Source organism: Equus asinus, chromosome 6 (genome assembly GCF_041296235.1).
Source record: "Equus asinus isolate D_3611 breed Donkey chromosome 6, EquAss-T2T_v2, whole genome shotgun sequence".
In the NCBI taxonomy this organism is placed as follows: domain Eukaryota; kingdom Metazoa; phylum Chordata; class Mammalia; order Perissodactyla; family Equidae; genus Equus; species Equus asinus.
The window spans coordinates 17,289,949-17,314,230 of record NC_091795.1 but is presented as its reverse complement, the minus strand read 5'-3'; the positions used below and the strand labels follow the sequence as shown (position 1 = coordinate 17,314,230).

The 24,282-nt window shown below is 54.8% G+C and overlaps 1 protein-coding gene across 2 annotated transcripts in view; it reads right to left on the bottom strand.

Annotated features, from left to right (window-relative positions):
• ADRA2B (adrenoceptor alpha 2B) overlaps positions 1 to 23,822 on the bottom strand; it is a 37,852-nt gene extending 14,030 nt beyond the window's left edge. Inside the window, exon 1 of one of the 2 annotated variants that reach the window (XR_011503869.1) lies at positions 21,947 to 23,822. Coding sequence is in view for 1 of the 2 variants with exons in the window: in XM_070511716.1 (XP_070367817.1) it covers positions 21,943 to 23,307 (1,365 nt within the window). In the remaining variant the exon portion in view is untranslated. Of the gene's footprint in view, positions 1 to 20,040 lie in introns of those variants that run through there. The other variant, XM_070511716.1, reaches the window with a different exon arrangement.
• Positions 23,823 to 24,282: the final 460 nt, after the last annotated feature.

The following is a 24,282-nucleotide window of genomic DNA, read 5'->3' as shown; positions in this document are numbered from 1 at the left end:
AAAAGAAAACCTATAAAATAAAGAAAAGTGTTTTTAAATCAAATATATACAGATCTGGTATGAGTCTAGTTTCCAGAATATATAAAGAACTCTTACAGCTCAGTGATGAAAAATTTAGTCCAACTGAAAAATGGACAAAGGATCTGAACAGACATTTCTCCAAAGAATATACAGAAATGGCCAACAAGCACATGAAAAGATGTTCAACATCATTAGTCATCAGGGAAATGCAGATCAAAACCACAATGAGATACCACTTCATATCTGCTGGAATGGCCAGAATTTTCAAAACGAACAATAAGAAGTGTTGTTGAGGATGTGGAAAAATTGGAACCTTCATACATTGCTAGTGGGAATGTAAAATAGTACAGCTGCTTTAGAAGATAGTTTGGCAGTGCCTCAAAACTCTAAACGTGGAATTATCATATGACCCAGCAATTCCACTCCTAGGTCTATACCCAAAAGAATTGAAAACAGGTACAAAAATGTTCATAAAAGTACTATTCACAATAGTCAAAAGGTGGAAATAACCCAAATGCCCATCACCTGCTGAATGGATAAATAAAATGTGGTAGATCCATACAATGGAATAACAATTAGCCATAAAAAGGAATGAAATTCTGATACCTGCTACATCGTAGATGAACCTGGAAAAAATTACGATAAGTGGAAGATACCAGACACAAAGGGCCACATATTGTATGATTCCCTTTACATGAAATGTCCAGAATAGGGAAAGCCATAGAGACAGAAAGTAGATTAGGGTTGTCAGGGACTGGCAGAAGGGAAACATGGGGAGCAACTGCTTAATGGGAATGAGGTTTCCTTTTGGGGTGATGAAATGTTCTGGAACAAGAAAGAGGTGATGGTCCCACAACATTGTGAATGTACTAAGTGCCACTGAATCCTACACTTTTAAATGATTGACTTTATGTTATGTGAATTTTATTTCAATAAAAAAATACATTTCTGACAAAATATTTTTATTCAGAGCACATAAAGAACTCTTATAAATCAATAAGAAAAAAAGAAACAATCCAATTTTTTAAATGGGCAAAAGACTTGAACAGGCACTTCACAAAAGAAGTTATCCAAATGGCCAATAAGCACATGACAAGATGCTCGGCATCACTGGTCAATAGGAAAATATGAATTAAACCAAGGAGATACCACTACACACTCTCCAGACTGGCAAAAAGACTAACACCAAATGCTGGTGAGGATGTGGAGGAACTGGAACTCTCATAATCTGCTGACAGAAGTGTAATTGGTAGAACCATTTTGGAAAACTGTTTGGCAATATCACCTAAAGCTAAATATTTGCCTATCTTATGACCCAGTAATTCCACTCCTAGATATTTACCCAAAAGAAATGAGTGCATATGTCCATCAAAAGACATATGCATGAACATTTATATCAATTTTACTCATAGCTGCCCAAAACTGGGAACCATCCACATGTCCATCAACAGGGAATGGATAAACAAATTGTGGTACATCCATACAACAGAATACTATTCAGCAATGAAAAGGAATGAACCAATACTGAGACAGCATGGACAAATCTCTCAGACATTATATGGCTTCAGAGCAAAAGAAGCCAGACACAAAAGAGTCTATATGTTCACATTTATATGAAAATTCTAAAACAGGCAAAACTAATCTATAGTGATAGAAATAAGAATGATGTTCTTTCCTGGGGATTATTGACTGGGAAGGGGGAAAGAGATTTTCTGAGGGGAAGGAAATGCTCTGTACCTTGATCTGGGTGGAGTATACATATGTAAACAGTCACTGAGCTGTACACGTGGGGCTGTGCACTTCTGTGTCTGATCTGAGTAATCTTTTAAAAAGGTCCCTCTGGGGACCTCAACACCCTACTAACATCAATGGATTGATCATCCAGACAAAAAATCAACAAGGAAATAATGGACTTAAATGACACACTAGACCAGATGGACTTGGCTATATAGAGAATATTCCATTCAAAAACAGCAGAATATACATTCTTAAGTGCACATAGAACATTCTCAAAGATAGACCATATGTTGGGAAACATGGCAAGCCTCAATAAATTTAAGAAGATTGAAATCATAGCAAGCATCTTTTCCAGCCACAATGCTATGAAACTAGAAATCAACTGTAAGAAAAAAGCTGGGAAAGTCACAAATATGTGGAGACCAAACAACATGCTGCTGAACAACCATTGGATCAATGGAGAAATAAAAAAATACCTGGAGACAAATGAAAATGAAAATACAACATATCAACTCTTAGGGCATGCCGCAAAAGTGGGAAATTCTAAGAGAGAAATTTATAGCAATACAGGCCCACCTCAACAAACAAGAAAACCTCAAATAAGTAATCTTAAACTACACTTAACATAACAAAAAAAAAGAACAAAGCCCAAAGTCAGCAGAAGAAGGGAAATAATAAAAATTAGGGCAGAAATAGAGGCTAAAAAAAAAACAGTAGAAAGGATCAACGAAACTTAGAGCTTGTTCTTTGAGAAGATAAACAAAATTGACAAACGCTTAGCCAGACTCACTAAGAATAAAAGAAAGAAGTCTCAAATAAAATTAAAAATGAATGATAAGAAATTACAATGATACCACAGAAATACAAAGGATTATAAGAGAATACTATAACAGGCTATATGCTAACAAACTGGATAACCTATAAGAAACGGATAAATTCTTAGACTCATACAACCTCCCAAAACTGAATCAAGAAGAAATAGAGAATCTGAATAGACCAATCACAAGTAAAGAGATTGAAACAGTAATCAAAAACCTCTCAGAAAACAAAAGTCCAGGACCAGATGGCTTCTCTGGAGAATTCTACCAAACATTCAAAAAAGATTTAATACCTATCCTTCTCAAACTTTTCCAAAAATTGAAGAAGGCAGAACACCCCTAACTCATTCTATGAGGCCAACATTACTCTGACACCAAAAACAGACAAGGACAACACAAAGAAGGAAAATGACAGGCCAATATTGCTGATGAACATAGATGCAAAAATCCTCAACAAAATATTGGCAAACCGAATACAGCAATACATTAAAAGGATCACTCACTATGATCAAGTGGGATTTATACCAGGGATGCAGGGATGGTTCAACATCCGCAAATCAATCAATGTGATCCACCACATTGATAAAATGAGGAAGAAAAACCACACGATCATCTCAGGAGAAGCAGAGAAAGCATTTGACATGATCCAACATCCATTTATGATAAACACTCTCAATAAAGTGGGTATAGAATGAAAGTACCTCAACATAATAAAGGCCATGCATGACAAACCCATGGCCTACATCATACTTAATGGTGGAAAACTGAAAGCCATCCCTCTAAGAACAGGAACAAGACAAGGGTGCCCACTCTGGCCACTCCTATTCAACATAGTACTGGAGGTTTTGGCCAGAGCAATTAGGCAAGAAAAAGAAATAAAAGGAAGCCAGACTGGAAAGGAAGAAGTGAAACTCTCGCTATTTGAGGATGACATGATTCTATATACAAAAAACTCTAAAGAATCCACCAGAAAACTATTAGAAATAATCAACAACTACAGCAAACTTGCAGGGTACGAAATCAACCTACAAAAATCAGTTGCATTTCTATACACTAATAACAAACTAACAGAAAGAGAAGTCAAGAATACAATCCCATTTACAATGCACAAGAAAGAGAATAAAATATCTAGGAATAAATTTAACCAAGGAGGTGAAATACTGAAAACTATAAGATATTGAAAGAAATCAAAGAAGACATAAAGAAATGGAAATATATTCCATGCTCATGGATTGGAAGAATAGACATAGTTAAAATGTCCATATTACCTAAAGCAATCTACAGGTTCAATGCAATCCCAATCAGAATCCCAATGATGTTCTTCACAGAAATAGAACAAAGAACCCTAAACTTTATATGGAACAACAAAAGCCCTCAAATAGCCAAAGCAATCCTGAGAAAAAAGAACAAAGCTGGAGGCACCACAATCCCTGACTTCAAAATGTACTAAAAGCTACGGTAACCAAAACAGCATGATACTAGCACAGAAACAGACACACAGATCAATGGAACAGAACTGAAATCCCAGAAATAAAACCACACGTCTATGGACAGCTAATCTTCGACAAAGGAGCCAAGAATTTACAATAGAGGAAAGAAAGTCTCTTCCATAAATGGTGTTGGGAAAACTGACAGCCACAAGCAAAAGAATGAAAGTTGACCATTATCTTACACAATACACAAAAATATACTCAAAATGGATTAAAGACTTGAAAGTAAGACCTGAAATCATAAAACATCTAAGACATCGGTCTTAGCAGCATCTTTTCAAATGTCATGTCTATTTAGGCAAGGGAAACAAGAAAAAATAAACAAATCTAATCTAAATCTAATAAACAGACTAAAAAGCTTCTGCAAGGCAAAGGAAACCACGAACAAAATGAAGACAACCCACCAACTGGACAAAATATTTGCAAATCACATATCCGACAAGGGGTTAATTTCCAAAATATATAAAGAAGTCATACAACTCAACAACAAAAATGAACAACCCAATCAAAAAATGGGCAGAGGATATGAACAGACATTTTTCCAAAGAAGATATGCAGATGGCCAACAGGCACATGAAAAGATGTTCAACATCACTAATCATTAGGGAAAAGCAAATCAAAACTACACTGAGATATCGCCTCATATCTGTCAGAATGGCTATTATTAACAAGACAAGAATAAGTATTGGAGAGGATGTGGAGAAAAGGGAACCCTCATACGCTGCTGGTGGGAACACAACCTTACACAGCTACTCTGGAAAACAGTATGGAGGGTTCTCAAAAAATTAAAAACAGGAATACCATGTGATCCAGCTATCTCACTACTGGGTATTTATCCAAAGAACCTGAAATCAACAGTCCAAAGAGATCTATGCACCCCCATGTTCACTGCAGCATTATTCACAATAGCCAAGACGTGGAAGCAATCCAAGTGCCCATCAACTGATGATTGGATAAAGAAGATGTGGCATATATACACAATGGAATACTACTCAGCCGTAAAAAAAAATCATCCCATTTGCAGCAACATGGATGGACCTTGAGGGTATGATGTTAAGCAAAATAAGCCAGACAGAGAAAGACAAACATAGTATGACTTCACTCGTACGTGGAAGATAAACAAACACATGGATAAGGAGAACAGATTAGTGGGGGCTGGCCTGGTGGCATAGTGGTTAGTTCGTGCATTCTGCTTTGGTGGCCCGGGATTTGCAGGTTCAGATCCTGGGAGCAGACTGAGCACTGCTCATCAAGCCATGCTGTGGTGGCATCCCACATAAAGTAGAGGAAGATTGGCACAGATGTTAGCTCAGGGCCAATCTTCCTCACAAAAAAAAAAAGAGAGAGAGAGAATAGATTTGTGGTTACCAGAGGGGAAGGAGGTTGGGAGGTGGGCAAAAGAGGTAAAGGGGCACATATGTATAGGGATGAATAAAAATTAGACTATCGGTGGTGAACATGATGCAGTTTATACAGAAACTGATATATAATAATGTACACCTGATGGGGTCTTGCCCTGTGGCAGAGTGGTTAAGTTCGTGTGCTCCGCTTTGGCTGTCCAGGGTTTTGCCATGGACATGGCACTGCTCATCAGGCCATGCTGAGGTGGCGTCCCACATACCACAACTAGAAGGACCCACAACTAGAAGGACCCACAACTAAAAATACACAACTATGTACTGGGGGGCTTTGGGGAGAAAAAGGAAAATAAAATCTTAAAAAATAAATAAATAAATGATGTGCACCTGAAACTACACAATGTTATAAACCAATACGACCTCAATAAAATAATTGAAATAAAAAATAAAAAGGCCCCTCTGAGTGCAGAGTGGAGAGGGGCTTGGAGGAGGCGAGGTCAGAAGTGGAGGGCGTGTTAAAACCGGCACGTCCATCCCGCAAGCATCTCCCTGACCTGGCTGGTCAGGCCTGAACCCCCTAGTGGACCCAGCTGGGCCTCAGGCAAGAAGGGCCTTGGGGAGCATTTTCTCCCACACTGCCCTGGCCTAGACGATGAGACCTAGGCCCAGAGAGGAGGAGAGACTCGTCCCATGCACACGGCAGCAGAGCAAAGCAGAGCCAGGTCTCGGCCTCTCAGCCTGCTGCCCTCTCCCAACAACAGGCTGCTGTCATATGAAGCTCTGTGAGAGGTAACGGTGTGTCCTTTGGAAGTGCTGAAAGGACACTTCCAAGAAGGGATGCAGGAGGGCAGGAGAGGGTCATTCCAAGAACTGAAAACTTCGGCATCCAGAGAGGGGTGGGTAAGGCATTTCCACCCCCCCTCAGCGGTGACAGCTCACAGGGAGAAAGGAATGCAGGCCAGCGCTCAGCACATGCCTGGCTCCCTGGAAGACCTAACAAACGGGGCGTCAGCAGGAGGGGACCAGTGGGAGTGAGCTCTGAGGTGTCCAAAGAAGTTGGGGACGCAACGGGGCCCACACCCGGTCCTACAGAGATCCCAGCTCAAGCTGAGAAGGGCCTGCGGAGCTTGGAGAATGAGCTACCTCCCCCGGAGGCACAGATAGAGAGGGGGTCCAGGCCTGGTGGGAGCCGCCACCAGCAGGCCGGTCCTGGGCCTGGGCTCCCTGCAGTCCCGGTGTGGCACATAGGTCTGATCAGCTCCCAGACCTGCAGCTTCTAGAGGAGGAAGGGGTGGCCCGCTTCTGAGGCTCCCACTGCTGCCAGGCCCTCCCTCGGGGTTGAGAGCCAGGAGGCAGCCACCTCTGCCCAAAGATCCCCTCAACCCTGGGGCCAGCCATAAAGCCTGTGTGGCTCTCAGGCCGGGGAGTGATGGGGAAGGAGCAGAGAGGGCAGGCAAGGGGAGGAGGACCTGGAGTTTTGTCCCCACCCTCCATGGAGGTCTCTTCCCCTGGCCTGGAGGAAGCTCCGTCCGTGAGTCTTGGCTGTTAAAAATAACCCGCCTCTCCATCATGCCGACAGCCGTGCTCCGGGACAGTGTGTTCCAAGGCCCAAGCTGCTCTCTAGGGACTGGAGCAGTGGGGCAAGGAGGGCTGTGGATGTTCCTGGCGGACCCGGGCCAGGAGAGCCTGCCCAGATGCTGGGGCCCCAACAGGCCCATGACTCAGTTCAGGCTCCCAGCCACGCATCAGCCCTCCTGCCCCCCCAGATCCTGGGGGTCGGGTCCAGCGACGAGAGCCCGGGGGTGGGGTGCCCGGCTTGCCTTGGAGGCCCGCGAGGAGCTATGGGACCTGCGGGCCTCCCCTGGCGACCTGGAACTCCCTCCCTGCTTGCACGGAACCCAACAAAGGAGAGGACACTGCTTATGGCCACACGGCTTCCTCCTCTGATTCTCAAAATGTCCCTGGCTGGGACCAAAGGGGACTTTACAGGGGATCAGGGAGAAGAAGGGCATATGAAGTTGAAGTCCTTGTCCCTTTCTTCTATGATCCCTCCCCATAGGAGAGGAAGAGAGTGGCAACAGCACTCAGGGTTAAAAGTCTGGGCTCTGGAGGCAAAAAGACCTGGGTTCAATTCCCGGCATACTCCTGCTGCAGTGTGACCTTGAGAAAGATACTTAACCTCTCTGTGCCCTGATTCCCTCATTGGTAAAACAGATGCTCATGGGCTCAGCTAGCAGGGCTGCTATGAGGGCTATCCGAGCCCTAACTAGGACTAGATGCACATGCCTGACACGTGGTGAGCACCCAAGAAGCAGTATTATTATTAGAGCACCATGAGTAAGAGCACTGGCCAGGGAACAGAACTTCGACTCCTGCCTCCTCTATCCACCAGCTGTGTGGCCTTGACCAAGTTGCTTGACCCCTCTGATCTTTCATTTCCTGGCCTGTAAAATGGAATAACGTCACTTACCTCCGGAGCTGTCACAAGGCTTCTTGTGTGGATGCCCTTAGGATGGTGCTGAGCGTGTAGTGGGCACTCGGGAAGTGTGTAAGGCCCAGTCAGGAGATCATTTGAGCTGGAGCCCCAGAGCGGGACGGGCAGAAGGCAGGGGGTGGGCATGGAGGAGTTAAGGCAGCTCCCTGAACCCATGCTTCCTCAGGAACAGGTGGAGCCCTTCCCGGCCACACACCAGACGGGCCAGAGGCTCTCGGGGTGTGCCTACCCGGAGCTCACTTGCTCCAGGACAGAAAGCCCCACAGGCCGCCTGAGGCCCCTGCACAGCAGACCCATCGCAGCCAGCAGGCCCTGCCTGTCCCCACCCACCTTCATGCTGTCCCACTGCAGCCAATGGTCGGGGGAGAAGGAGGGAGAGAGAAACAGAGACAGGCAGAGAGGAGACGGAGGGAAACCAAGAAAGAGGCTCAGGATCCAGGGAAAAGGAAAAAGAAGGGGAGAAGGAAGGAGAGATGTGAGAGAAGGAGGGGAGGGGGGAGGAGGAATGAGAGGGAGACCCGGTGACGCAAAATGAGACGGAGACAACAAAAGTAACAGAAAAATTCTGGAAATTCAGAAAACAGGAGTGACCTCTCTGAAAGCCCCAAATAGGAGGGAGGGATGGAGGGAGGGATGGGGGGGACCAGCTGGGGAACCCAGAGAGAGGCCGTCGGGGACAGCGGTGGAGCCCGGAGCTGGAGCCAGCCTGACTCCCCTACACACAGGGCTTTTACCTGAGGACGGGTAATATGTTGTCATGACAACAGATGTAGCATTTAGGGCAATTACTAGTGAATAACAGAGAGAAGAGGTGGCAGCCCTGGCTGATGCCGCAGCCCAGGGATGGGTGTCTTGGAGGCAGCCCCAGGCCCCCATCTGCCCCTGTCCCATCCAGACCGGTTCTGCAGCCTAGCCAGGACCCCAGGGTCACACTTGCGTCCCCAGGCCCTGCTTCCCTCCCACCCTGCCTAGGGCCGACAACAAACACAGGCACAGTCTCTGTGACAAGCATCCCCACATGACTCTCTCCATGATCCTCTGAGCTAGGTACAGCAGGGACCTCATTTTACAGATGACAATACAAGAGTCAGGGAAGTTGAGTAACTTCTCTGAGGTCACATAGCAAATAAGCCAGGATCTGAATGCAGCTCTGCTGCTCTGCACAGTCACCCCCAGTGCTTCCCGGGACCAAGGGCCGACCCTGGGGGTGCCTAGAGATGGGCTACTCCTGAACACCTCACCCTCCAGCACCTGCTGGAAAGGGCAGAGACCATGTTTGTGGGCGAGAAGAAAGGGGAGGACAAAATGTTCAATGCACCTGGCTCTCTACAGACATTGTCCCATTCTGTCTTAATTCTTTCTCTTTTATAGATGAGAAAACAGGCTCAGAGTGACTTGCCCAAGGACCCCACTTGGTCAGGAGCAGATGCCACCCCAAGAGCCCTGTTGATGAGTGGCCATCTGCTCCGGGGCTGCTCCAGGCCTGGTTGAGCAGATGGCAGGGGGCAAAGCACCTCATTGGATACCCCAGTATCACCCCAGGGTGACTGCAGGGCCTGGGTTCTGTTTGTGGGGGCTCTGAGTCTGGGGTCATAGGGGACCTCAGAGGCCAAGTTTCCTGTCCAGCATCCCGCGGCCCAGGGCAGCCCCCCGCCACAAAGCCGGTCACACCCACAGTGGCCCTTTGTGCTTCTGTCCTCTGGGCCCTTGGCCTTCCATCCACAGAGCCTCCAGCCAGACATCCACTTCAGGGCCACCAGGTCGAGAGGGTGGCGGGACATTCCAGCTTGGGGGAGTTCGCCCAGGGTAGGGGAGAGGATAGCCTGGCCAGGCGGTGGGAGGGCAGCCAGGAAGCACGCTGGGCCTCAGCAGGAGGGCAGGATCCCAGGCTCTGGGAGGATGTGGCCTTTCACATGCCTTGGGGCCCCATGTCCTGGGCCCAGAGCTCTGGATGGCTGGGTCAGGGTGACAGGATGGGACCCAGATCCCAGCACCTCCCTGAAACAACCCCCAGAATCTGGAAAGATGAGCCAGGGCTGGGGCACGACCCAGCTGGGAGGGGGAGAGCCAAGGGGCTGGGCTTCCAGAGGCTCTGAGCCGCCTGCCACTGGGGGGTGGAGCAGTGAGCGAGGGGGAAGAAGCAGGTGTGTGTGTGAGAGAGAGAGAGAGAGAGAGAGAGATTGCCAATGGATGGAGCTGCAGTTGGCAAGGCAAGGCTGTGGATTTTAAGTCCTAGAGAGTTTATCAACAGAGTCAATAAAACAAAGGAAGAGAAGGAAAAGGAATCAAAAAGAGAGAATAAAGGGGGCTGATGGCCCTGCAGGGGAGCCCCTCCTGCAAGCTGCTTCTCAGCCCCTACTCCCTCCCATGCCCCAGACACAGGCCTGTCCCCGCAGCACAGGGGGCACAGGGCCTGGGCCCAGCCCCTCCTGAGGAGCTCACTGCCCTCTCGTGCTGCCCAGCCAGCTGTTGATGCCGAGGAGTCGAAAGAAAGATTTCTTGGACTCTCAAGGTCTGGCAGTAGTGCTCCTTTATTCAGAGAATAGCATGGAGTAGCATGGGGACAGGACCCCTGGGCAGAGAAGAGCCGCAGCATGGGGACAGGACCCCTGGGCAGTGAAGGGCTGCAACATGGGGACAGGACCCCTGGGCAGTGAAGGGCTGAAAGCATGGGGACAGGACCCCTGGGCAGTGAAGGGCTGGAATGTGTTGAACGTTAGGGCTAAATTTATAAGGCATGGGTACATGGCTTATTTTTACTAGACAAAGGAAAGATGATGTACAAAGTCATTAAATGGTATCAGTGCAGGTGGAGTCTGGTTATTGTGTGGTCGTATAACTTTAGATGTGAATCGGGTCATATAGATCGGCATGTAGGCCAGGATGCCTTGGGCTCTCTCCCTGGGGCAGCTTTGATCCTCATCACTGTGATCAGAGAGGTGCAGATAAACAGCGGCAGGCGTTCAGGGCAGCAAGGGCCGCCCCACACAGAGGTTCAAGGGAACCAAGCGGACCGTGACCTCTGGTCAGTCAGGGTTCACCCAGTGGAGGCTCTTCTGAGTGAGGGCTAGGAGAGGAGGATGGGAAGAGGGTGGAGGGAAAGGGGGGCGCGGGTTGCAGGCTGGATCCAGGCGAGCCTAGGGGAGCTACTGTGCCAAGGGAGAGGCAAGGAGGCCCACGCAGATCTTCTGAGCCCCCCAACGCCCAGGCCACAGGTCAGGATGCCCAGGGTCAAGAGGGGCTGTGTCCACGTCACCCCGGTGAGCTCCACAGCCAGGATGAGCAGTGGGCTTCTCACTGGCCTTGCCCCAGAGCCGAGGGGCAGAGGGCACAGGGTGCACCATGTTTACCCCTCGGTATCTGCAAAGCCACTCCCGCCCCCTGGAATGCAGGGCAGACAGACAAGGAGGCATGTCACCAACAAGCCAAGCCCCTGAGGGGTCTGGAGGCCTGGCAGGTGGGCTGAGGTGGGTGTCACATGAACCCTGACGACTTGTGGGGTGGTAGTGCCAGCCTGCCCTCGCACCCCCCAGCCACACCCACTGGCCTGTCACCATGATGGGGACCCACCTTTCCCTGTTGCATGCCCTCGCCCTGCCCCTTCTTCCAAGGTGGGTGTGGGCAGTGGTTGTGCCATATCTGAGCTAACGCCCCCCGCAGAGAGCCAACGCTGAGTGTCCAGAGACCTGGGCTCTGGTGTGGCTCCAGGCATCGGCAGCCATGTGACCTGGGACAGGTCCCTACACTGCCTGGCCCAGTTTCCACATCTGCAGAATACGAGAGTAAAAGTGAAACTTGGACGCACCAAGTTTATTCTTTCTGTAAACGGGATCTTTGCAACCTGATCCCTTTGCCTTCACCCACAGAATTCCCGCCCTCCGCTGACTTTGGAGGGGGTCTCAAAGGAACGAATGGGAAATGGGGTGCTGGGTATGCAGCGAGGGGTCTGGGGGCACCCCCAGGCCCAGAGAGACCAGTGCCCCTCACCCAGACACAGGGAGCGGTGGCCTGAGAGACTCCAGGCCAGAGAGGAAAATAAACAATAAGTTTGTTGGCAACTTTCAGCTGTGACTGCGTCTCCTCCCCTTTGCCTCCTCCTCCCCCCGCCGCTCATCCCTCTTCGCCTCTTCCTGGAGCCAGGAGACCCTGACATCCCAACTTATTTTTAGTCAGCTGCCTCTGGAGCAGGGCTGCTGGCCCGGCCTCACCCCGCCCTGTCCCCGGCCCCTGGGGGGTAGCCTGGGGCCAGAAGTCACCTAGGAACGTGAGCAAGCCCACACCCAGGCCATAGCCTGGCCAGTATGGCCTCCCCTGCTTCCCCATCCAACCCCCTCCGGCCTGAGACGCCAGCCTCCAGTCCTCGCAGAGCACCACCCTCTGGCAGCCCTCCTTCCCTGCCTCATGCCCCCACCAACCCACCTGCCCTGCTTGCCAAGTGCTGAGTGGCTGCCCTCCATCCCTCAGTGCTCTGTAACGTTGGTGCTGGACGCCTCTCCTTGCCCGCTGGACCGCTCCTGCCCTGCCCCGCCTGGCTCCCAGGGTCCTGGGTGGTGTTGACTCTCTCTCTGTGGCCCTTTGAACTGCGCACAGAGCTCAGTGCACTGGACAGGCGCGGCAGGAAGGGACTCAGTGTCCACGCAGGTTCCAGACAGGGCCCTCCAAGCTGCTTATCCCGGACCAGCCGTCCATCCCGTGACTACAGGTGAGATGGGCGTTGGAGGCAGAGGGCATCGCTGGAGGCAGCCTCTGCCCACCTCCACAGGCCCCAGCAATTCCCCTCAGGCCCCAGACTTGCACTCTCCACTCAGCCAAACCAAAGCCGTGCCGTGGGGACTCACAGCCCAGCTGCCCAACGCAGCTCAGCCCAGGAGCCCACATGCTGGTGTTCAAGAGGCTCTGACCTCCACCCCCTGTCCACTGTTCCCCCCTCCAGGAGGGGAATCCAGGGCAGCTGGCCGGCCAGGGAGCCCGTACATTTTCACGCTTGGCAGGGCACGGTCAGGCCTGGGATACACGGTGGATGAGACAGAGCCCCTCCCAGCCCTGGGGGAGCTCGCCGTCTAGCAGGAGTCAGAGACAAGCAGCAGCCAGGTCTGTGAGGTCCTAGCACGCTGGCTGGAGCAACCTTAGAGCAAGGAGGGAGGAGGGTTTGGTGGGGAGGGGCCAGGACAGGTGCAGCGTGTTGGGACGGGCCGGGGGGCTGCAGGCAGAGGGAACTGGGCTCAAATCCTACTCCTGGAGCACAGAGGGCGACAGCGCCTGCTCAGACCAGGTGATCAGACTCACAAGCAGCACAGAGGCCATTCAACTGTGAGGGCTGGCGCTGCCCGAAGCTTCCTTGCCTTGCTTCACACGCTCCTGGAGGAGAAGACCTCTTAAAGTGCCTGCATCCCTTCCCAGCTCTTCCCACCCCTCCACAGCCCAGGGCAAGACGTGCTGGCCCAAAAGCCCCCACGCTCACCGGGTCCAGCCCCGCTGCCTGGCCTCACCACCCCGCTGCGCTCAGACCTGCCCTATGTGGCAGCTGTGCTTCCACATGCAGTTTTCTCAGAAGCTCTGGGGTCCTCTGGGAGCTGACATCCGACCCCTGGGGGCCCCTACTGCAGCAGCAGTGCAGGAATCCAAGGTCTCCAGAGACGGCCCTCTTCACCACCCCCAGCGGTTCCCCTCACCTCAGGCTGGCAGCCCTTGCCCTGTGGCCCCTAGCGTTCTCCCTAGACCTGGGGGGCAAATCAGGTTCCTCTTGTAGTCCAGCCGCCATCGTTTGAGAATGCCTGCCTGGCACGCCCTGCTGCCTTGTTTCCGCTCATGGAGAGAGCTCTGGGGTCCGTTACTGATGTCTGCCACGGGCACAGCAGGAAGGGGGTGGGCATACTGTGGCGTATTTGACCTATTCGCCTGAGAATCGTCCCCTCCCAGCTGCAGGCTGGAGAAATCCTGGCAGAGCTCTCGCTGGGAGAGGCTTCGGAGCCTGTGGAGCAGGGAGAGAGGGGCGGCAGGTAGCACAGACTCCATACACAGGAGTCCGGGACAGACAGTCCTCCCTCCTGCCATCAGGCCACTGAGCAGTGAGTCAGGGGACACCTGGGGGACAGAGGTTCTGCCAGCTCACCTTGGAGAGGACCTGGACTTCTAGAGGGGTGATTCTCATGGCTCTGCCACTCATGGGTGCCAACTCTGCGCTCCCACACTCTATTAGGACATTTTATATATCATCTCTACCTCTCAACACACCTGTCCAATCTTAAGGTAGTTAATGTTACCCCATTTTAAAGGTGAGGAAATTGAGGCTCAGAGAGGTTTCGCAGTTTGCCTGAGGCTACACAGCCGGTAGGCGATGCAGCTAGGTTTGACTGCAAGGCCAGTACTCTTTTCATGCTGCCACCGGATGACCCAACCACGCCCTCCCTCTGTCTCTCCCCTCTTTGTCCGCCCCCATCTTCTCTTCCACACTCTGGGACGGGTCCCTGCCACCACCTCCTGGGACGCATGGCGCTCCCCCAGCTCTGCGGGACAATTCTCCTGCCTCTGGCTCAGCCAAGGCCAGGAAGGAATCTTCCAAAAGAATTTCTCTAGGAAACTATGGAAAGAAACAAAACAAAACAGAAAAATTAAACACCAAATCAGAGACATTCCCGGAGAGCAGGGCCCCCAGCCTAGGCAACTGACGCCAAGGCTGCCCCACTTTGCTGGGGAAGCTCACTGGGTCAACAATGTTTTCTGTGCGGCTGCTCTGTGCTGGGCCATGAGAGGAGCCCCGGGGCCAATGAGGCAGAGAGCCCCTGCCCCTGCCAGGGAGCCTGCGGGCCACAGTGGGCCTGTCTCCAGGAGCCACATCCTCTCCCTGTGTCGTTTCAGGCCATGCCCCCGTGGGAGCAAGCCTTCCCCAGGAGCCCCCTCCCCTCTTGCCTCTCCCAGGGGACCTCCCCCCTCCTCTCTGCTGCCCCCCAGCTCGAGCCCCCTTCCAGCCTTACTGTGGACACAATGTCAAGCACAGGCTTGGTATAGTCACCTCTGCACTGGCCCACTCCCGTCCCACCAGCTCCCAGCCTGCCTTGGGGGAATGTCTTTCAAGATGACCCTTCGGAGGGTCATGCCACCTAGGTTTCCCTGGGACACAGGCAGGCGTCAGGGGCAGGACAGGGAGGTGGCTGGGGGTGTTACTCGAGCCTGGGGTGGACAGGAGGGGCTGCTTCCTGAAAATAGCAACAGAAGCAGGGGCAGGGAGGGGGCAGGGGACCACTGACTCGGTGCCTCCTCTCTCTCTGCCCCTGCCCAGTGGCTCCTGGGGCAGCACCCAGGACATCATTCGAACCATGCTCCTGTGCAACTCCTTCGTCTGACAATGAGGAATTTGAAGCCTAGAGAGGTGAAGGCATTTGCCCAAGATCACCCAGGAATTTGGTGGCCCTGTTGGGACCATGACCGGAGCCTCTGGACCCCAGCCAGTACTTCTGAGACAGCAGAGGAAATCCTTCAAGCAGCTGCCAGCCCTGGGCCCACCCAACTCCAGCTGCCAGGCCAGCAGGGGGTGAAGAGGTCACTCCTCTCCTGCCTGAATTTGCAACTGGGACAGCTGTGTCAAACTGGCACTTGACAACATGCAGCCAGGGACCTAGCGGAGTCCGCTGCCTGTGACCACCCCACCACGCTCCACCACACTGGGGGCCAGAGGGCTGGGTTTAACCCTCGCCTGCCCGCACTGTCCGGGGACTCATAGGCAGCCTCCCACGCTCCCCCACTCACAGCTGCAGCTGGGCTGGGGTGGGAACTAGGATGGACGCCGCGACACCCGGGCTCCCCACACCATGGCCCAGCCCTTTTCCCTCTTGGAGCAGCCCAGGTCTCCCTGGGGTTGGAGGTAGTGGCAGTCCATGTGAGCAGTGGCTGCTCTGAGATTGGAGGGGCCTAAGCCTCAGCTCCAGAGGAGCCTGCCCCCTCCCCAGGGAAATCAAAGGTGCAGGACCCTCGCACCCTCAGCTGGGGCCCAGCACCTCCCCCTCCTGCTGGAGAGCCAGTGGCCCCAGGGGGCTGCAGTGGAGCCAAAAATAGCCCTGGCTTGCCAGGGAGGAAGGCTCTTTTTTGGTCTCCAGTCTGTTCCGGTCCCCTTGCAACCACAGTGGTCCACTGAGCCTGCAGGCCCCATGAACTGCCAGGATCATCCCCGAGGGAGAGGCAGAAGTCAGAGTTAGCAGAAGGCAGAGGCGAGGCTCAGAGAAGGGGGAGCAGTCACTGAGGACCCGGAAGTGGGAAGGGCCAGGAGAAGGGAAGGGAGGGAGGGAGGAGGGGGAGAGAGGAAGGAAGCAGCACAGAATCCCAGGGGTAGAGGGTGGGGTATTACAGGGAGGCGCCTCTCCCCTTGAAATCACTGCTAATCAATACATGGCCGCAAGGCCAAGCCAAGGGCAGGAGCCTTTGGCCAGAGGCCAGGTGAGGGTGTGAGAAGATCAGAGCCAGCGAGCCCTGGGGAGGGTGCGAGCTGACATCCAGGCTCCTTCCAGCGCTGGCCTTCTGACAGCAGCCTTCCCCGCACCACTGGATGGAAGAAAGGACGGATGCAGGAGCTCGAAGAATCCCAGATCTAATTTTAGCTGAGTGCCCCCCACCTCCCCTGCTAACAGGGAGCAGAGCTGGGAGCAGGGGAGCCTCCCACCCGCTGCCGGGGCTCCTGTTCTAGGGGACCTGCCAGCAGGCAGGGAAATTACCCCCAAAACACAGGGTCTCTGCAGTGCGTCCCTCCAGCTCACACAGGCAGGAGCTCTGCTGGGCTGGGAGGGCCCCGGGCCTGCTCCCCACTGTTGAGGAGATGGATGCTGAAGCCAATTAGTGACAAAGTTGAAATTAGATTGGGTGGGTTCCTGTCCTCCCTCTGGATGACCTCAAGCAAGTCCCTCAACCTGCCTCAGTTTCCTCACCTCTAAAGTGGGGATGGTAATCACTCCAGGCTCAGAGGAGGCGGGCCAGGCACTGGCCCTAATGACTCAGAGCTGTCATTAGTCTTCTCACCATGGCCCAACTTAGACGGCCCCACACTGATCGGTCACTCCAGACTGCTTCTGTACTGAGCTACACAGGCGAAGAAAACACAGCCTTGGTCCTGCCCAGGAGCTCGACTCTAAGAAGAACTGATTAACTCCAGGAACCTCCATGTCTGGACCTTCCCGGGAGCTGCGGCGAGGGTGGGGCAGACATGGATCCTCAAGCTGGGGACCTTGGGGACCACAGGGGCAACCCGTCGTGGGCAGGCAGGGACACCGAGGCCCTGGGAAGGACCCAGCCCTGCCTGGGGGCAGCCAAGCAGATGACAGCAGAAGCAGGGTATGACCCTGGCCTCCCTGCCATCTCAGCTGTGATTTTCACCAGCACAGAAGTCCCGCCCCAGCCCTGCTGCCCACAGTGAGCAGGCCCCCTGAGCAGAGCTCCCGGCAGCACCGGGGAAGTGAAAGGTCACCCAGGATCGACCCCAGCTGGGCAGATGCCGTCTCCCCAGGCAGCAGCAACTGCATCAGCAGGCGGTAGCTGGCAAGGCCTCACACCCCCTTCCCAGCACACTCCCCCCAAACACGCAAGACGGAGATCACACAGAGGATGGGGAGAGGGCAAGGGCCTGAAGAACCCACAAGCCGCCTCCGTCCTGAGTCTTGGTGGCAGGTCAGCAGGGCCTTCTGCCCACAGGTACCCTCTGAGCAGGTGGGTGGAGAGTCCCTCCTGCAACAATGCTCCAAAGAGGGATTCTCAGCTGCCCTGAATTTCTCAGCCACTGGCATGAGGCAAGGGCTGGGTCTGAACTCCCTTTCAAGGGTATCCCTGTGATCTAAGGACCCAGACTCTCACAGAGCAGGTGCAGTTGGGGGATCGGTCTTCCTGAGCCCTCCACCCCACCCCTTCTTTACCTGTCTTCCCTATCGGCGCCTCCCTTTGTTCAGGGGCATCTGAGGAGAGGGGTCTCCAGAAGTCAGCAGTGCCAGCCAGGACAGTGCACACCCACCTCGGGAGCCACCAGGCCCTCCTGCTGCCCCTGCCCTCACCTCCAAGGAAAAGCTGGGATCACCCCATATCGCTGCTGCTCTGAGCCCACCTCATCAACTCACCAACCCTCAGATAGGCTCGGGGTAAAATCAAAAGCAGGCACAGCTCCCACAGAACAGCAGGAATTGAGAGGAGAAGGCCTGAGTGGGAGCCAAGGGTCCTGGGATCCAGGTCCAGCTGCACCACCCATTAGCCGTGTGGCGCTGGGCAAGTCCTCAGGACTCCACCTTCGTTTCTTCATCGGAGAACTGAAAAAGGTGGCAAAATGGGGACGAGCCTGGCACAGGACTTGGTACACGGTGGACCATCAACAGATGCCTCCTGAGTGTGGGCCTGTTATTCCCTGAGTGTGGATGCAATCCCTTTAGTACGGGGATGCGGCATGGTGGGTACAGAGTTGAGCAACCTGGGGTCTAGACCCGGCTCTATGACCACGTGGCGATGGGGAGTCCAACGCAAGTCATCTCTCTCCGGGCCTCAGTTTCTTCTTTAATAAAATTCAGGGACTGGACTGAGCTCTAAGGAACGGAAAACCTGTGACACCCCCATTGCTTACGCATTCCATAGGTGTGACAGACATGAGCAGTCGATCACAGCACTGCCGCCTACTGAATCTCCCAGATGCAGTTTCAGAATCCCCAAACGCCCAGTGCCTGCTGGGTGACCCTGAGCCTCAGTTTCCTCTTCTGTAAAATGGCCACACCCAGCAAGGTTGTGAGGATTAAATGAGACGATGTTTTCAAAATGGGCTGCCAGCAGTCCAGCACCAGCAGGATAATTTTCTGCCACCATTTCCAGAGACTGGGCAGGGAGCTCTTCTCCCGGGCCCATGGCCCTGCCCCCTGCAGACCCTCAGGCAACAGGGGACAGTGTGGTCCAGTGGAAAGAGCTTGGGCCTGGATGACCTCTGTCAAGTCGTTAAACCTTTCTGAGCCTCAGTTTCCCTTGAATAAAATGGGCTGACACTTATCTTACAAGATGGGTGTAAGGGTTAAATGAGGAAATCAGACAAAATGCCAGGAGAGCAATTGGCTCAGTAAATGGGAGCGAATGAACTACTCTGATCTACCCTCATCAGGCTCAGGGCCTTAGGGGTGGGAGCTCCTCAGGGCGGGGTGTGACTCTCTTAAGTCCTCAGTGAAGCCCAATGTCCCCCAATAATGGTGAAGCCGTGGCCCCACCAAAGTATGAATCCTTGGTCAAGGTGGGGCTAGGAGGTGGCCTCCCACCACCAGACCCTTGGGGCCTCACTGCTTCTCCCCCCGCTGTCCCCTCCCAGGCCTCACTGTGCCCTGGGGTCTGCACTGGCACCCACCTTATCCCCCGCCCCCTGCGGGCGCCCCTGCCCTCAGAACAAGGCCAGCCTGGTTCAGGCCGCAAAGGCTGCCCTCTCTGAGGTGGGACAGGAAGCCTGGTGGACTCAACCCCTAACCCAACTCACAGGGCGGCTTGAGGCCTCAGACGCTTCTCGGGAGCGGAGGAGACTGACGGGCATGACTTCCGCAGGCCTCCCAGCTCTGACGCCGGGGCCTGCGTCTTTAGTGTGGGAGGCCTGAAGCAGAGCAGCTCCATTCGAGAGCCCCTCACCGAAGGCAGCAGCTTAAACATCGCGCAGAGTGACGTCCTTCCCTCCCTCCCGTGCTCCTCTCACCCCATGTGGGTGGTGCCCGACCACCTCCACGGCCTCCAGCTGCTGCCCCTGACCACCCAGCAAGGCTTCAAACTGTTACAAATTCACCAAATACAGCATCCTTTGCATGTGCTGTTCCCCTGCCCGAAACACCTTCCTATCTTCCCTCTTGGTGCACTCCTGCTCTTCCCCCAAGACCCAGCCCAGAGGCCACCTCCTCCAGGAAGACCTCCCTTCCCAGGCATCCAGTCTCTGGCCACTCGCACCCCACTGACTTGTAATGATGAATAAGGGATGCTGATGAAAAAAGCAGGCAGGCAGGTGGGTGGGCACCAGCCAGCCACACCTGGAGGAGGAGAGAGCACCAGCCCTGGGAGGGAGCCCATGCGCAGTCTGCTATGCAAGTAGCTGACGAGTAACTATTCCGGGCAGCCCTTGGGCAACGAGGACACAGCTTGCTTATTACAAAATATCTTTTATTGATAAAATAGCTCAGACTTTTGAAAAATACCTGCATATCACGACAAGGGGGCCACAGGCAACAATAGCAGGAGTCCCATGGGGCACACGTGAGACCAGTCAGCAGATGTGATAAGTCAGCCCCGCCCCTAGGCCCAGCCTCCCCAGCCTGGCCCCAGGCAAGTCCCCACCCTCACACCGAGATGGAGGAATGAGCTGGACTGCCCCTTCCTCAGGAGGGACCCTCTTTGGTCCCCTCCATTGACTCCACCCCAGAAAACTCTCTTAGCACCCCTCCAAATCTGGCCAGGTCCATCAGAGCACCAACAGTGCCTGTGCCGCTCAGCCCACCCCCAAGCTAAGATGCCCACTGGCTTAATGCTTCAGTGAGGCACTCCCATGGAGATGGGGAAACATCCTTCATATGCTCCCAATTGTTCTGGGTGCCAGGATCTGGGGTACGAGAGAGTACCAGGAGGGAGAAGCCCCCGGAGCCCATCAGTAGGGTGGAACAACATGGCTGGGCAACTGGCACCCACCAGGGTGGGATCAGTCATGCATCACAAGGACCCATCTGGGATTTGGAGACCCACCAGGGTGCTCCGGTGGGAGGCTCCCCCAGGAAGCCACAGGGCCCTTGCTCACCTGCTCCAGCCCCAGCACCCTACCTGGGGCTCTGTCACCTGCCACAGGCTCTCATCTCAGACTGTTCTCAGGGTGTAGGTATTTTTAGCTATCTTGAGGAAACAATTTGCCTGCTTGATGACAAAAGACATCCCCCACTGGGGGGCCCAAGCTACTGAAAACCCTCTTGGTGTTGCAGGTGAAATGTCAAGAAATTGTCATGCAGCATAATAACTCAAACCTTTACAGGCACAAGAACACATTCTCAAAGAAATCCGTTAACTGAAATAGTGGTTCTGTCTGCCACTCCCCACTTCCAGTTTGGGGTAGGAATTCACACACCCCAGGCACAGAACAAAAGTCTACAGGAAGAGAGGTGGTGGTAAACACAGAGAAAGGGGATTTTTATATCACCAAATAATCACATTTTCTGGTTCTCTAGTGCATTCCCCCATGGAGCCCAAAGCTTTCTGCAAAGCCTTTCATCTCCCCGCGGCAAGTAGGCGGCAAGCTATTGTCGCCCCGGTTTTCGCAGGGGGTGAATGCCAGCGATCAGGGATCTCCTGTGGAGGCAGAGGCCAGGCCTCCAGACCACCCCACTGAGGCACCTACGTGCCCATCCGCTTCCCAGAGGGGCGCCAGGTGAGGAAAACGATCCACAGCTCTGGCCTGTAACAGAGCTACAGATCCAAAAGCAAGAGGAAGGGGACAGAAGGGCCCAGAGACAGTTCCAGCCCATAAATCCCCACCCAGCGCCTGACGAGGACCATGGGTGCCCAACGTGGATGCACAGTCGTCATTTCTGCCTCCTCCTCAGCAGCAGGCCCTCCTGGGAAAAGTGGAAGTCTGGCTTCCTGCTCAACATGGGGAAGATGAGAAAGAAACAAAAACACCACAAGCAAGCAACCTGCCAAGAACACAGGGTCCTTGAGGAAGGGAAGCCCATCCATCGGCTTGCCGAGGTCTGGGGTTCCGGGAGAGAGGTGCTCTATCCTAGCCTGGCCTCGGCTATATTCAGGAAGGCCTAAGCCTTATCCATCTGCCTGTGCTCAGGCAAGGGGTGGAGAAGACATTGCCCCACAGCTGAGCCAGCAAAGGGAGGCTTCAAATGGACCCCTGTGAACAACATCCCTGCCCCTGCCCATCTTAGTGGGCTCCCAAGATGAGGCCTGTAGGACCTGAGCAGGGACCAGAAAGCCACAGGAAGGTGGCCACATAACACATGGCAAGAAGCAGGGCAGCCCTGGTGCCACTTGGTACCAACCCCTCATGGGCAGGCGGCTCACCATGCCGTCTGGGTCCACTGGCGGCAAAGGATCCTTCGGAAGGCACGGCGAAAGTCCTGGTTGAAGATCGTGTAGATGACGGGGTTCAGCGAGCTGTTGCAGTAGCCGATCCAGAAAAAGAACTGGAAGAGGCCGTGGGGCACCTTGCAGTGCTGGGGGCAGATGGCACCCAGGCTGTAGCTGAAGAAGAAGGGGAACCAGCAGAGCACGAAGACGCCAATGACCACGGCCAGCACGAAGGTGAACCGCTTCTCCCGAGTCAGCTGTGCCCGCCGCCGCCACCACTGCGCACCTGCAGTGCCCACACCCCTGCCCAGGAGCACCTGGCCACGTAGGGTCGCCAGCACCCGGGAGCCCTGTGGCTGCTGCAGGGGTGGGCTGCAAGCTGAGGCAGGAGATGCTGGCAACGCCTGAGGCTCACACTCTTCCTCCCCCTCCTCCTCCTCCTCCTCCTCTTCCTCCTCCTCTTCAGCTTCCTCCTCCAGAGATGCCCCACAAACTCCTTCCTTCTGATCCTGGCCTGAACTAGGAAGGGCAGGCCAGCTGGGGGGCAAGGCAGGGGTCCCAGAATCTTCAGGGGTCTCTGCCTCCTTCTCCCCAGTGGGCTCGGAGTGTCCACTGGCCTCTCCGGCAGCAGCCAGACGAGAGGCCACAGTGGGCAGTTTGGCTGAGGCTGAAGCTCCTGCAGGGACTGGGTGGGGCTGCTTAGACCCACCTCCCCCAGGGCCTCCCTTGGCCCTGGGACCTCTGAGGTGGCTGCGTTTAGCAATCAGGTAGATGCGCAGGTAGACAAGGATCATGATGAGGCAGGGTGCAAAGAAGGATCCGATGCTGGAGGCCAGGATATACCAGGCCTCTTGGTTGAGCTTGCACTGCGGCCGCCCGCGCGGCTGGGGGCCCTGGTCCCCCTTGTAGATAAGGGGCGGCAGCGAGATGACAGCTGCGATGAGCCACACGGTGAGGATGATGCACTTGATGCGGCGCGGGGTGCGCTTGGTGTTGTACTCCAGCGCGCGCGTCACGGCCCAGTAGCGGTCCAGGCTGATGGCGCACAGGTGCACGATGGAAGAGGTACAGAAGAGCACGTCGAGCGCCAGGTACACCTCACACCACGTGCGCCGGAAGTACCAGTAGCCCAGCAGCTCATTGGCCAACGAGAAAGGGATGATGAGTGTGGCCACCAGGATGTCGGCAGCGGCCAGCGACACCAGGAACAGGTTCTGCGGGGCGCGCAGCGAGCGGCTCGTCAACACAGCCAGGATGACCAGCGCGTTGCCAAAGATGGTGAAGAGAATGAGGAAGGTGATGACCGCCGCAATGGCTGCAGTGGCCTGCACGGAGTAGGGCTCCTGGTGGTCCATGGCGGGACCGGACGCGGCCAGAAGGGGCGCTGCTCGCCCAGCGCGTGCACAGCCCGCGACAGCCCTGTCCCACCCAGCTCGGCTAGACAAGGGGGTCACCCCCCTGGCGGCGCTGAAGGCGCTGGAGCCCCATGGCCAGGCCGAAAGGCGGTTAGAAGGTTGGGGGACGCCCGGGGCCAGCCGCTGCCCTCCTACATCCTGTTCCACCAGAGCCCGGCGTCCCTGCAGTCCGCCCCAGAGAAGTTTTCCAAGTTGTCCCGCTGCCGTCTCCGCCCAGCCTAGGACGGGGGGAAAGTTGCGCCCTCCCGCAACGAGGCTGCTGGACGTACGCTGGGGCGCAGGGCCCGGCGGGCCGGGCGGGGGCCGCGCCGCCGGCTGTCGGAGGAGGCGCGGAGGCCGAGGAGCCCGCTCCGCTTGCTCGCTCGAGCCTGGAGCCGCGCCTGCAGGCAGCCCGCCGCGGCAGGGGAGTCGAGAGGAGAGCGAGCGCGGCTGGAGGAGGGAGGAGACTGGAGGCGGGAGCAGGAGGTGGGGAGGGAGGCGGGGCGGGAGGGCGAGCGGACTAAGGGTGGGTGGAAGGTGCTCCTCACCGGAGGACGGGCGGGCAGCAACCTCCCCGCGCCCCCGGCTGCCGCCCTGACGCCCCAACCCCTTTGCCTCGCGCCTCCGCGCTGCAGGAGGTCACAGGGGCCCGGCGTGCTGGGTCTTTGGGACTCTGGGAAGGATGCTTGCAGAACTGGAAGGGTCGGTGCACGCGGGGAGCTGAGACGCGGCGCTGGCGCGTCAGCGGGCACCAAGGCGGGATCTTTTTCCTGCGGACTTAGGGGCTGAGTCCGAGCACCCGGGGCTAGGATGGTGGGCGCGAGCCGATCTCTCCTCCCACTGCCCAAAAGCCCCAAGGAGAGGGTGGGCGTCCGGGGGCGCCGGAGCGTAATAAACCATACACCCCCTACCCGGCGCCCGAGGAGGAAGAAGCCG